At 44.0% G+C, this 14,690-nt stretch overlaps 1 protein-coding gene across 1 annotated transcript in view; it reads left to right on the top strand.

Moving 5' to 3' along the window:
• ATP7A (ATPase copper transporting alpha) overlaps positions 1–14,690 on the top strand; it is a 47,234-nt gene that overhangs the window by 12,054 nt on the left and 20,490 nt on the right. The window contains exons 3-4 of the mRNA XM_065410981.1: positions 11,060–11,549; positions 12,869–13,615. Coding sequence (XP_065267053.1) covers positions 11,060–11,549; positions 12,869–13,615 — 1,237 coding nt within the window. The remainder of the gene's footprint in view (positions 1–11,059; positions 11,550–12,868; positions 13,616–14,690) is intronic.

Genomic DNA, 14,690 nt, shown 5'->3' with positions numbered 1-14,690 from the left:
GAGACTGCGGGAACTGTGGGATAGCTACCCACAGTGCACCGCTCCGTAAGTCGATGCTAGCCACAGTTGTGAGGACGCAGTCCGCCGACTTAATGCGCTTAGTGTGGTCATACGCAATCGACTGTATAAAATAGATTTCTAAAAATCGACTTCTATAAAATCGACCTAATTTCGTAGTGTAGACATACCCTTAGATGCTAGTCCATGCTCTGGTGGTATCGCACCTCCAAGTACTGAAGTCTTCTCTCCAGTTTGTCTCCTTCTCCCTTATATCTCAAATGTTGCTACTAACAACACGTTCTGCTCTGTCCATTTCTTTAATACACAACACAGCTCTTGGCTATTTGCATTGATCTTTCCTCCTTTTCCTCATAAAATTGAAACTTTTCCTGACTTTTAAAACTCTGTCTGCCACATCCACCATTCCTACTTTATGGCCTTCTGCATCCCTGTGTTCCACCTAAACTTATCTCCTAACCATTCCCCTTTATCTATGTTCTCTCATTCACAATGCTTCTGAAACCCACCTGTTCTGCAAAGCATTTCAGCTATAAAGATTTACTATTCTGTATTGCATTAATTTATGCCTTTGGATTGCAAGCTGTGACCAGGGTTCTAGTGGGGAGCCAGCTGTGGTCACTCAATTAGGGTGAACTGCAAAGAATGTGTCAGATAATCCCCATAAAGCTGGTGGATATTCCAGTACTTAGATTTACCAAGCCGGCATAAAACAGCTTCTTTATTACCTCACTGGTTGCTCAGGAGTCCAAACAACACAGTTCTCTTAAAATAATCCAGCCTCAGGCCTCCATCCAGGTACCCACATCAAATATGATGAAAATTTCTGTAAATCTTATTTCATCATATAAAAGAAAAGGTTCTACCAATCCCAAAGGATCGGACACATTACCTCCCAGGTTAATGAATGTTTCAGATCTTACCCAAATACACACTACAGCCAATTCTTATTAACTAAACTAAAATTTATTTAAAAAAAAAAAGAGTATGGTTAAAATATCAATATACATACAGACATGAGTTCAATTCACTGAGGTGCAGATTCATAGCAGAGATGGCGAGCTTCATAGTTGAAAAGAGTTCTTTTAGAATTCAGTTCATGGGTCATAGTCCAATGTCCGCAAAAAGAACAGGAGTACTTGTGGCACCTTAGAGACTAACAAATTTATTTGAGCATAAGCTTTCATGGGATACAGTCCACTTCATCGGATGCATAGAATGGAACACAGAGAGAATATATTTATACATACAGAGAACATGAAAAGGTGGGAGTAGCCATACCAACTGTAAGAGGCCAATGAATTGAGATGAGCTATCATCAGCAGGAGAGAGGAAAAAAAACTTTGAAATGATAATCAAGATGACCCATAGAAGGTGTGAGGATATTTTAACATGGGGAAATATGTGGGGAACCGATGCGGGTCGGATAAAGCACACGACCAATGTGGTTGCAAGCTGAACTCCAGCTGACTCCAACTCTGTTTATTACAAGCTTTCTTTTATAGTCTTTCTTAACATTACATAACACAATTAGGCTATAATTACACATCTACTGATTGGACGAGAAGGAGAATCATGTGTTTATCACATGTATAGCCCCACACCGATTGGTTCAATTGTTCCTTACATAAGGCCTCATCTTATATAACCACCAGGGGGCCTTACATAAGGCCATGATTTATTGCCAGGCAAGTGTCCCATCGTGACCCCTACCCTCTCATGGAACTTTACATCCCCACACCTCCCCCCTTTTTCTTAAATAAGGAAGTACAGCATTATCAGGTGTCTAGGCTGTGACAAACAATAAGTGCAGGTCCGGTGTCACTACTGGATAAGCCTCGGGCGCAAATTCCCCATCTATATGGGCTTCCCTAATAAGTCCGTGCCAATGCCTTACGGGGTCCGGGGGGCCCGAGCCGCCCGGGATATTGTTCGAAGCATGTCGCAGGGTGGAAACATCGGATGAAACTGTATATGGTCATCTGTTAGCTTCTGGCACTTTACAATGTTATTCAAGTCAGCACCCATTAAATTTGTCACGAGATACACTTCATTAAAATTTTCTATTGAAGTTGCTGGTATAACAAAAACCCCGCGTCTTTGTCCCCATTTCAGCAAACGGGACAACGCGTCACAGGGAAGCTTCTCTCCCTTTTTTTTTTTTTTCAGCGATGCGTAATAAAAAATCATGCACCGTCTCCTCCTCTGCAGACAAAGCAGAGCCCATTTTATGGAATGCAGCCGCTCACCTGTGAGCTCACGAACGCCTCTCTCGGACGACCAGGAGCCGGTATCCTCCGGTACCTCCTGCCGCGGCTGCCATCGAATGCAGCCGCTCACCTGTGAGCTCACGAACGCCTCTCTCGGACGACCAGGAGCCGGTATCCTCCGGTACCTCCTGCCGCGGCTGCCATCGAATGCAGCCGCTCACCTGTGAGCTCACGAACGTCTCTCTCGGACGACCAGGAGCCGGTATCCTCCGGTACCTCCTGCCGCGGCTGCCATCGAATGCAGCCGCTCACCTGTGAGCTCACGAACGCCTCTCTCGGACGACCAGGAGCCGGTATCCTCCGGTACCTCCTGCCGCGGCTGCCATCGAATGCAGCCGCTCACCTGTGAGCTCACGAACGCCTCTCTCGGACGACCAGGAGCCGGTATCCTCCGGTACCTCCTGCCGCGGCTGCCATCGAATGCAGCCGCTCACCTGTGAGCTCACGAACGCCTCTCTCGGACGACCAGGAGCCGGTATCCTCCGGTACCTCCTGCCGCGGCTGCCATCGAATGCAGCCGCTCACCTGTGAGCTCACGAACGCCTCTCTCGGACGACCAGGAGCCGGTATCCTCCGGTACCTCCTGCCGCGGCTGCCATCGAATGTAGCCGCTCACCTGTGAGCTCACGAACGCCTCTCTCGGACGACCAGGAGCCGGTATCCTCCGGTACCTCCTGCCGCGGCTGCCATCGAATGCAGCCGCTCACCTGTGAGCTCACGAACGTCTCTCTCGGACGACCAGGAGCCGGTATCCTCCGGTACCTCCTGCCGCGGCTGCCATCGAATGCAGCCGCTCACCTGTGAGCTCACGAACGCCTCTCTCGGACGACCAGGAGCCGGTATCCTCCGGTACCTCCTGCCGCGGCTGCCACCTCCGCCTTTTCTCACCGAACGCTTCAGTCGGCTGTGTTTGCATACGTGATAGGAGAATTTGGACAGTCTTTATCTGCATCCCCAATTTCTTCAGTTTCCATGGCTGCATCCTCACTTTTTTTTTAGTTTCTGTGGCTGCAGATGTTTTTATATATTTCATTCTTTTTGTTCTGGTGTAAGGTTCTTCTGCATGCTTATGTTTTTGTTTCTTTATATGTGTTTGTTTTTCTTCTTCATTATGATTACCATTTCCATTTATTTCCACCCGAGCTGTATTATTCCTCTCATGCTTTTTCTTCTTCTTTTTCCTCTTTGCATTATTGCTTTTGGAAGTTTCCTCATTTTCATCTTCAGTACCTTCCTTTTCTTTTTTAGGCTTTAATCGGCTGCCTTGATGTCCAAGTCGAATCACGTCGGGGTCACCATTTGTGGGGTCTCATGCGGCGCGGATAAAGCACACGACCAATGTGGTTGCAAGCTGACTCAAGCTGACTCCAACTCTGTTTATTACAAGCTTTCTTTTATAGTCTTTCTTAACATTACATAACACAATTAGGCTATAATTACACATCTACCGATTGGACAAGAAGGAGAATCATGTGTTTATCCCATGTATAGCCCCACACCGATTGGTTCAATTGTTCCTTACATAAGGCCTCATCTTATATAACCACCAGGGGGCCTTACATAAGGCCATGATTTATTGCCAGGCAAGTGTCCCATCGTGACCCCTACCCTCTCATGGAACTTTACATCCCCACAGAAATAGATTCAATCAGAGGCATAGCGAGCGCCCTCCGACCGGAGGGGGCCCCGCAAGGAAGGGGGGCCCTAAAAGTGGCAAAATAAATACCGCATTCCAGTTTCTGCATTGTAAGGGGCCCCGCCCGGACATATGTTCAGAGGGGGCCACCATTGGGAGGGGGCCACGTTCTTTGTTGCTACGGCCCTGGATTCAATTAGTGTAATGACCCAACCATTCCCAGTCTCTGTTCAAACCTAAGTTAATTGTATCTAATTTGCATATTAATTCAAGTTCAGCAGTCGCTTTGGAGTCTGTTTTTGAAGTTTTTTTGTTGCCAAATTGCCACCTTCAAGTCTGTCACTGAGTGGTTAGAGAGGTTGAAGTGTTCTCCCACTGGTTTTTGAATGTTATGATTCCTGATGTCAGATTTGTGTCCATTTATTCTTTTGCATAGAAACTGTCCGGTTTGGCCAATGTATGTGGCAGAGGGGCATTGCTGGCACATGATGGCCTATATCACGTTGGTAGATGTGCAGGTGAACGAGTCCCTGATGGTGTGGCTGATGTGATTAGGTCCTATGATGGTGTCACTTGAATAGATATGTGGACAGAGTTGGCATCAGGCTTTGTTGCAAGGATAGGTTCCTGGGTTAGTGTTTATGTTGTATGGTGTGCAGTTGCTAGTGAGTATTTGCTTCAGGTTGGGGGGCTGTCTGTAAGTGAGGACAGGTCTGTCTCCCAAGATCTGTGAGAGTGAGGGATCGTCTTTCAGGATAGGTTGTAGATCTTTGATGATGCGCTGGAGAGGTTTTAGTTGGGGGCTGAAGGTGACGGCTAGTGACGTTCTGTTATTTTCTTTGTTGGGCCTGTTCTGTAGTAGGTGACTTCTGGGTACTCTTCTAGCTCTGTCAATCTGTTTTTTCACTTCAGCAGATGGGGTATTGTAGTTTTAAGAATGCTTGATAGAGATCTTGTAGATGTTTGTCTCTGTCTGAGGGATTGGAGCAAATGCGGTTGTATCTTAGAGCTTGGCTGTAGACAATGGATCGTGTGGTGTGTCCTGGATGGAAGCTAGAGGCATGTAGGTAAGTATAGCGGTCAGTAGGTTTCCGGTATAGAGTGGTGGTTATGTGACCATCACTTACTAGCACAGTAGTGTCTAGGAAATGGACCGCTTGTGTGGATTGGTCTAGGCTGAGGTTGATGGTGGGATGGAAATTGTTAAAATCATGGTGGAATTCCTCAAGGGCTTCTTTTCCATGGGTCCAGGCGATGAAGATGTCATCAATGTAGTGCAAGTAGAGTAGGGGCATTAGGGGACGAGAGCTAAGGAAGCGTTGTTCTAAGTCAGCCATAAAAATGTTGGCATACTGTGGGGCCATGCGGGTACCCATAGCAGTGCCGCTGATTTGAAGGTATATATTGTCCCCAAATGTGAAATAGTTGTGGGTGAGGACAAAGTCACAAAGTTCAGTCACCAGGTTAGCGGTGATATTATCGGGGATACTGTTCCTGATGGCTTGTGGTCCATCTTTGTGTGGAATGTTGGTGTAGAGGGCTTCTACATCCATAGTGGCCAGGATGGTGTTTTCTGGAAGATCACCGATGGATTGTAGTTTCCTCAGGAAGTCAGTGGTGTCTTGAAGATAGCTGGGAGTGCTGGTAGCGTAGGGCCTGAGGAGAGAGTCCACATAGCCAGACAGTCCTGCTGTTAGGGTGCCAATGCTTGAGATGATGGGGCGTCCAGGATTTCCGGGTTTATGGATCTTGGGTAGCAAATAGAATACCCCTGGTCGGGGTTCTAGGCATGTGTCTGTAAAGATCTGTTCCTGTGCTTTTTCAGGGAGTTTCTTGAGCAGATGGTGTAGTTTCTTTTGGTAATCCTCAGTGGGATCAGAGGATAATGGCCTGTAGAATGTGGAGTTAGAGAGCTGCCTTGCAGCCTCTTGTTCATCTTCCAATTTATTCATGATGACGACAGCACCTTCTTTGTCAGCCTTTTTGATTATGATGTCAGAGTTGTTCCTGAGGCTGTTGATGTGTTGTGTTCAGCACGGCTGAGGTTATGGGGCAAGTCCAATGTCCAAATCTCATATTCAGGCCGTACCAGCATAACTGGGACCTCAGACTTGTGACTCAAACTTCCCCTGATGAAGTCTACGCAGATCTGAGATGACAGAATCAGGACCCAGGGGTCTTTTATACAATTTCATGTCCTCTTTGACAAGTTGGGATTTCCTTGGGGAACAAAAGGTAATTAGGATGACTTTGAAGGAGGTCCATCACAGGTACTTAGCTGTACGAATTAACATAAGGCCATTTGCGTGGTCCTCCAGCATTCACAGTACATTTCAAAGAGACATGAATACTGAGATATCCTGTGTTTACAATTCATTTAAATGATAGGCTCTTTTTTTGACCTCTGAATTATCAGAATACAGTATAGACAGGGACTGTTGATTACATTATAGACCCTACTCATACATATGTAAATACACGAAAACACAAACATTATCTCCCTACATGTCTTTTGAGGGTTATTTATTTTGCGGGATGTTTAACCCTTTCTAGCCATGCATCACATAAGGTCTTTGGATAGAGACCCTGTTTATTTGGCAGAATTTAGCTGTCATAGTGCACCATGTACGACAGTAGTGCTATATAAATATGAAATACCCTTATAGAAAAGGTTTTTCATATGTATATCTTTTCCATTAGATTGTGTCCTTGTAACCAGTTCTATTCAGAGTGCACTGACATTAGGTATGTAAATAATGTGTAAAAACAGTAACCGTGTAACTGATTACAATTCTGTCGGTTACACGGTTAAACGTTTACCTGGGGAACTAGAGGTGCAGGGGGTGCTGCAGCACCCCCATGTTTTATGTGGGGGTACCTGGTGCCGGTGTGCCTGGGGTCCTGGTAGTTGGGACTGGATTCCAGCCATGTCGGGAGGCCGGGCAGCAGCAGAGTCCCGGCACGGGGCAGCAGCCGGGATGCTGGGCGCGCAGGGATGCCGGGTTGGCGGGCGGCAGCAGAGTCCTGGCCATGGGGCTGGCAGCCTGGAGGGACCCCAGGTGCGTGGGGCCGGCAGCCTAGATGGACCCTGGGTGCGCCTGGCGGCAGCTGGGACCATAACTGACATGTTTGGAATATAAGTAGGATGTGACAAAGTTGTGTTTCTATGTTTGTTGTATGTTGTTCTAACAGTTGACATGCATCTCGGTAGAAAGTCAACAGATTTTTTTTTTGTACTTTGGTTTCAGTTTTCAGTCTGTATGTCCCCACTCAAGATCATCTGTGGGGGTATTTTATGCCATTATATTATTTATTTGTATTGCTGTAGCACCGAGGAGCCCCAATTATGGACAAGGAGCCCGTAGTACTAGGTGCTGTACAAACACAGAACAAAAAGGTGGACCATTCCATAGAGGCATTAAGGAACCATATGAAGAACTGGAAAGAAGGTTTCTATACAGGATATCCGTTTCCTCAATAAACGGTTTATGAAAACTTCCTTATTTCATGTTAAATTGGATTTAAATTATGACCTAAAGATTGATAGTTAAACACAACATCACAAAATCTATCAAATAAAATTAAAAAAGAAAACACCCTGTAAATAATTTGTCCAGCACCACTCAGGGCAGCTGCTAATTTTCTCCAGAAATGTGTAATTATGGCAGGATTTACTGCTAAATACGTACATAAATAACAGGCATGAAAAGAGGAACATCCCTTAAGTGCTGATGGTGGGGAAAGGGACATGCAGAGAGAATTACATTTGCAGCACAAGCAAATGTGAAATGTTGTAACTCTCACCAATATGAAATTACTGTAGAATCTCTAGAAAATCTAGTAGAATAAGCATGTTTTCAATAATTATGGGTCAGCATCAGGAATTAACTGCTGATATGGGGAAAAATTAGAATAAAGCCTAGCTGTAAGAAATAATACACCTTTTATGTATAATTTTTAGAGAGTAGCAAGCAGGCCCTATGTATTTCTGCTTATTATAATGTGAATACTTGTTTGTAGTTTAGATATTTTCTCTTGAACTTCTCATATGCTGGCAGCCTATGTATGCAAAATAATTCCCCCTGAGTGGAACTGTGTTGCATCTCTACAAGATCACTGGGCCAGCACCAACCAACCACCTCTTAATTTGATTTATCTGTTACAGCAGAACCATACTGAAAATGGGAGGGTCATTGCAAATGATAGAATTTTGCAAATGGAGTAAGCAAATATAATAAAAAGGGATAATACATCACAAATCTTTCTTTGTTTTGACATTTGTATTTTAGCACATTATGAAATGTTCTCAGTAACTGAAAGTTCTAAATATAAAGTAACAAGAAACCTTACTCCAGTGGTCCCCAACCTTTTTCGTCTGGCGGGTGCCAGACAACGAGCCACCGCCTGGCGGACGAGCATCCACCGAAATGCTGCCGAGAAGCGGCAACGTCAATAGGCGTTGCCGCCGAAATGCCGCCGACAAGCAGCGTCATCCAGAGGCGTTGCTGCGGAAATGCCGCCGATTTTCGGCGGCGACGCCTCTGGATGACACTGCTTGTTGGCGGCATTTCGGCGGATGCTCGTCCACTGGCCAGTACGCGGATGCCATGGCGCCCGCGGGCACCGCGTTGGGGACCACTGCCTTACTCCAAGACGCTGGTTTTAAACCTCTGTTGCAAAGAAGGGAGGGTCATATTTTTTTTGAGTATCCAGATTATAAAGTGTGTGTGTTAGTAAAATAAGGCTTAGCAAAGTTCTACTAAAGTGATTTGGTGAATTCATACTAGAAATTTACAGCTCTTTTGCTTATCTTAAATAATAAATGAGGTGTTATACCTTCAGCAGTGGTTTACATACTAAACAAAACTGGCCTGGGTTGGAAGTGACAGAAAATTTACTATCTGATGATGGTGTGAAATGAATTAGTGGTCACCATCCAGTGCATAGTGGACAGGTGTGCATCACAAAAATATTGACAATTACTCTGGGGTTTCTCCTGCCCCCTGCGGCTCCCGGCCACCAGTGTTATTGCTCAGAACATGACAAGTGATTAGAGACAGGAACTTAAGGCAACAGGAATAAGTGCACTAGCTGCCCGCCAGAGGCTTGAGTAGGCATTCGCTGTGCATTGCGAGCAGGGGGACCCCACAGTTCCTAGCCGCTGTGGGTAGGGGGACCTCACAGCTCACAGCCGCCATGGGCAGGGGGACCCCACAGCTCCGAGCTCCCACAGGTGGTGGGAGTCCTAGGGGGTCCCCATTTTGTCACGGATATTTTTAGTAGAAGTCAGGGATAGGTCACGGGCTTCAGTTAATTTTTCTTTATTGCCTGTGACCTGTCACTGACTTTTACTAAAAATATTGGTGACAAAATCTTAGCTTTAATATTGAGGAGCTGACCAGGCTGGTTTCTAGGCACTACTGCAGCATACATTTTAAATAATATTTAAAAAGCCTTGCTTTTGCAGACTTACTTTTTCAGCCACCTGCCCATCACCTAGTGCTTCCCCCGCCCCCTCCTGTTTTCTCTAAATAATCCATTCAGACTTCTAAAACAGACTGTTGTAGAACACACAACTTAGATTATATGTAAGGCTCCGTTTGAACAGAGAGCTATATTCACAGATTCAACAGATGCCTGGGAATGTTAGAGTGAACCTCCACACACTCAACCCCCGTTCTGTTTCCTTCCTTTGTCTTCCCACACTCCCATAATCCATCACTGCACCATTGTATGACAGATTAGAGTTGTGCCTTTGCGCAGTTTCTGCTTTTTAAGATTAGATCTAATACGTTTGTCTGCAATGACTAATCCAGTTCAACAGAGCTTCACTTTAGGGTTTTAATATGTACTATAAAAAGCATTGAGACAATGTATGACAGTTGCTGTGTGAGAGCAGTGTATACAGTATAACAGAGCATAAGATTCTGAAATTGGCAGACTGCTTCTGTGGTAGAGCCTCCCATATCCAATCATGTTGTCACACAGGTGAACGTAAGTTAATTTATGGTTTTCATAAGTACAGTCTCAAACTACTTCTTCAAGGTGAGCACTAAAGGGCAAATGATAATGGAGAAGTGTCACTATGGTAGGTGTTGGAATTATTAATATTTGAAATTATTAGTATGGGAAACTAACAAACACTAATTTAACAATACATTTTTCTATTCAATCCAAAGGCCAAATGATACTTATACAATTGCTCTAAATAATAAGCAATTTACTACATACAAACAGTAACAAAACATTTATAAGCATTTGATCACGATACTTACGAAAGGGCTACACCTAGGGGCACTTAGCAGAGCTGATGCATGGGGGGGGGGGGGGGGGAAGAGCCATGCAGGGGCATGTGCCCCTCCCCATTTGTTGCTTGGCTTGTACTGAACATGCTCGCATGGACTGAGCATGCACAGTAACACTGCTGAAGTGGCTGCCCTCACTCTGCCACCTCACTATTGGCAGGCGTGGGTCATCTCTGGTGCTTAAACCTATATTGGTCGGCTCCAGCGTGGTTAGGCAGGTATTAGCAATGAACCCTTTAAGAATTTACTTGTTTATACTCTTCAGCAGAAAAGTGATGTCATTGCCAATTACTGACTTCAGCTAAAAAACAATCTGAGACAGTTCACCCTTATTTCCAGTCTTAACCCAGATAAGCTTTACAAGGCCATTCCCCCTTACCAAGGCCATTCCTCCCTATCTCCTCCCCTCCTCCTTGTGGATCAACAGTGTTTCCATTGCACCTGGGTTCACATAAGCTTTAACACTGGTATGTGGTTGGGAAGGCCATGTTGTCTCATTTTAAGACAGATACATTTTGTCTTATTTAAAACCATCTGCAGTCACCCCTATTGGTTAGCGGCATTCTTTTTAGCAACTTTCCCTTATCTCATTAGTTATCCTTTGAATCGGACATCCTCCCTATTTTATTCCTTCTGGCCTTATTATTTTCAAGGCCTTCCTTCTACTTGTTAATCAGGGCCTTTCTTTACAACATGTATATATTTCCTTAACTAAACTTAAGATAACTATAATACTTTAATTTCATGCTTATCCTACAGTAGGTATAAGCTATTTGACAGTAAACTAGTGGGTGGTATTAGCTCTAAGTCATTTTTTTTTCCTCTTCAAGGTATCTCTAGAAGGAAAGAATGCAACCATTATCTATGACCCCAGACTCCAGACTCCAGACTCCCTTCAGGAAGTTATAGTTGACATGGGATTTGATGCTACCCTGGCTGATTCAGACCCAAAACCTGTTTTACTTGACACTACTTTTCTAACCATTCCTACTCAGTCACATGTAACATGTGAACAGATCTGTAACGCCCTACTAAAGAACAAAGGTATCTTGGATGTTAAAATTTCCTCTGACCAAAAAACTGCAGTTGTGACATTCATTTCTTCCATTATAAATGGCAACCAGATTATTCAAATGGTGCCAGGCATAGATTTAAATACTGCAGCACCAGAGAAGACATCAGGGACTGGTGAAGATTCCATTTGGTCCCAAGCATCTGATGTTGTGCTAAGGATGAAGGTAGAGGGGATGACCTGTCATTCTTGCACCAGCACCATAGAAGGAAAGATTGGAAAACTGCAAGGGGTACAGCGGATTAAAGGTAATGCCTTGTTTTAATTTTACATGTAGATTAATTGATTACGCTGTCCTTTTTTCATATCTGTTGATGCAATCTGTCATGAAGCTAGGTGGTTCAGTAGGATGATTCACCTGTGTATCAGTGGATACCCAGTTCCATGTTTTAGAGCAGTGGTTCTCAAAGCGGGTCCGCTGCTTGTTCAGGGAAAGCCCCTGGCGGGCCGGGCCGGTTTGTTTACCAGCCACGTCCGCAGGTTCGGCCGATCGCGGCTCCCACTGGTCGCGGTTTGCTGCTCCAGGCCAATGGGGGCTGCAGGAAGGGCGGCCAGCACATCCCTCGGCCCGCACTGCTTCCCGCAGTCCCCATTGGCCTGGTGCGGCAATCCACGGCCAGTGGGAGCTGCGATCGGCTGAACCTGCGGACACGGCAGGTAAACAAACTGGCCCGGCCTGCTAGGGGCTTTCCCTGAACAAGCGGCGGACCGGCTTTGAGAACCACTGTTTTAGAGCACAAGTGAAAATGAGTTTCTAACCGATTCTAGTTTCTAACAGGAGCATTCTAGTCTCTTTCACTTCCCCAGTGACCGAACACTTGCCTACTTTACAAAACCGGTTTACAGTTTGGTACAGTGCATCATCTATGCTCAGGAGACTGCCAGGCCTAAAGACAACAGGATGCAAATTAGTATTGAAGTTCGCTGACACTGTCATAAAGAAAATAACCCAGTGTCTGACCAGGCTATTGGTCTCACATGAATGCCTTACGTTTTGATTGGGACAGGAGTAATAGTGTTCCTCTTTCTTTCAGAGCTCTAATTATATTTAACTTTTCTTTTCCATCTAACCTTAAATAACTAATAATGGTGTATGTAAGGTAGTGTCGTAAATGGAGATGGCAGAAATACCTAATTAATTGTCTATAACAAAGAAAATGACTTGGGGGTCTATGATAGAAGAGTTAGTTATTTCTTACATTAATGCTAAACAAACATATTGCTGGGCAAGGCATGAACTTTCTAGGAAAAGGTCAAAAAATGAGGCAACAGGAGATTAAGACCTGTTGCAGTATTAGGCACCAAAGGTAGAAAAACTAGATCACTTTGGGTACAGTTTTCAAAAGTACCCAAGTCCCTTTTTCAGTGATTTAAGCACTTAAGAGCCTAAATCCATCGCATTGACTTTCAGTGAGACTTAGTGATTAAATCACTTTTTGAAAATTTTACCCCATTGACAAGATGCGCTGCTCATAGGACTCTCTAAGGTCAGTGATATTTAAATGGAATGTTATGAGGAGGGGATGGGGAGCAAAGACACTAATACATTTTTCTGTTTAATTTTTAGTCTCCCTGGACAATCAGGAAGCTGTTATTGTGTATCAGCCTCATCTAATTACAGCAGAGGAAATCAAAAACCAAATTGAAGCTGCAGGTTTCACAGCATTTATCAAAAAACAGCCCAAACCCATCAAGCTGGGTGTTATTGATGTGGAGCGTTTAAAGAACACCCAAACCAAATGTTCAGAGGGAAAGCTTCAAAAAAGTCCAAAGCATATTAATGACTTAAAGGCCATTGTTTTCAGAGTCGATGGCATGCACTGCAATTCGTGTGTCTTAAATATTCAGAGCAGCATATCAGCACTCCCATCTGTAGCAAGCATAGTAGTTTCTTTAGAGAAGAAAACAGCTACTGTAAAGTACGACCCAGACTTCATCAGCATAGATACACTGAGAAGAGCCATAGAGGCAGTATCACCAGAGACGTTTAAAGTCAGTCTTCCTGATGAATATGAAAATGTAGAGCTTTTCAATGCACAGATCTCTCCAGTGAAATTTTCTCAGACCTTCTCAGGTGCTTTAAACAACACCAACCAGTCCCTTACTCAAGTTACTGTGATAAATATTGAGGGAATGACTTGTAATTCTTGTGTGCAATCTATTGAGGGAGTCATTTCCCGAAAGCCAGGTGTAAAATCAATATGTGTGTCTCTTGTGAATCATAATGGGACTATAAAATATGACCCTCTCCTAACTTGTCCAGAAGACTTAAGATCTGCAATAGAGGACATGGGATTTGATGCTTCCTTATCAGGTAATGCCAAACTACATTTTTTTGTACTGAGTTTGTATGACTAATTCACTTCCCTTTAGCATATCATACTGCCTAGAATTAAATGTACAGAAGTATGGGGTACAGACTCAACTTGCTGAATGAGGTATTATCTATATAATTACTTTTCATGCTAATGGGATTGTACATGTGGAGACCCACCCCTATAGTGTTGAGACTCATTTCCTTAGTCCTCTGGATTAATTGAAAATGATTAACTCAAGATGCCTAAGAAAATTTCCCCCTCATTTCATGTTAAGTATTTTGTTGCTGTCTATCTTTAATGGGATGAATATGGGGGATGGGGAGAGTCCTTCGCACTTCACTAACAAAAATGTTGACAAATTGTAGAGAAATTCAGAGAAAACAAAAATGACTCTGTGGCTGAAGGGGAAGGGTTAGAAGAGCTCTGTATGAATCACTTGGCAAAACAATGGCTAGTGAGACATAGGCATAACTGTCGTCTAGTATCGGAATGGTGTAAACATCCAGGAGAAAAAGGAATTCATTAAATAGCATCTCGTTACTATGGTGATTGGCACCCCTTTATATGTGAAATGGGAAGAGATGTTTAACTAGGAGTAATGAGATAAAATTATGGGAGAGAATTTAGGCTGACTATCAGTAAAAAGAGATGCTGCTCAAGGGAAGGGGGTGGAAGCCCTATAGCCTGAATCACTAGGGTTAGATAAAACACTGACAAACATACCATAGGTAACAATTATTCTTCAGAGGTAGGGAGATGAGACTAGATGGTCATCTCTAGTTCCAGTGATTCTTTCAACCAGCTCCTGTGTGTTACTCAAGAGTAAGTCAAGAATATTCTCCAGAAGGAACTGCTACAAGAAGCAATTGCTCATGGTATTGAGAGAGCCTATTTACATTGCAAAGACTTTCACGCATGCTTAACTTTACACATTGTGTGAGGTCAGTGGAACTCTTCACAGTATGTAAAGTTAAACTCATGCATAAGTTTTTGCAAGACTCTGGCTTTAAATGTTTGTCCTGTTTATATTTGGAGTAGTTGTACTCACTGTAGCCATCCATATTTCTGACT

The sequence above is a fragment of the Emys orbicularis genome, chromosome 9, assembly GCF_028017835.1.
Source record: "Emys orbicularis isolate rEmyOrb1 chromosome 9, rEmyOrb1.hap1, whole genome shotgun sequence".
NCBI classification, from domain to species: Eukaryota; Metazoa; Chordata; order Testudines; family Emydidae; genus Emys; species Emys orbicularis.
Note: the sequence above shows the minus strand (reverse complement) of the source record. Positions and strands in the feature narration are given on the sequence as shown.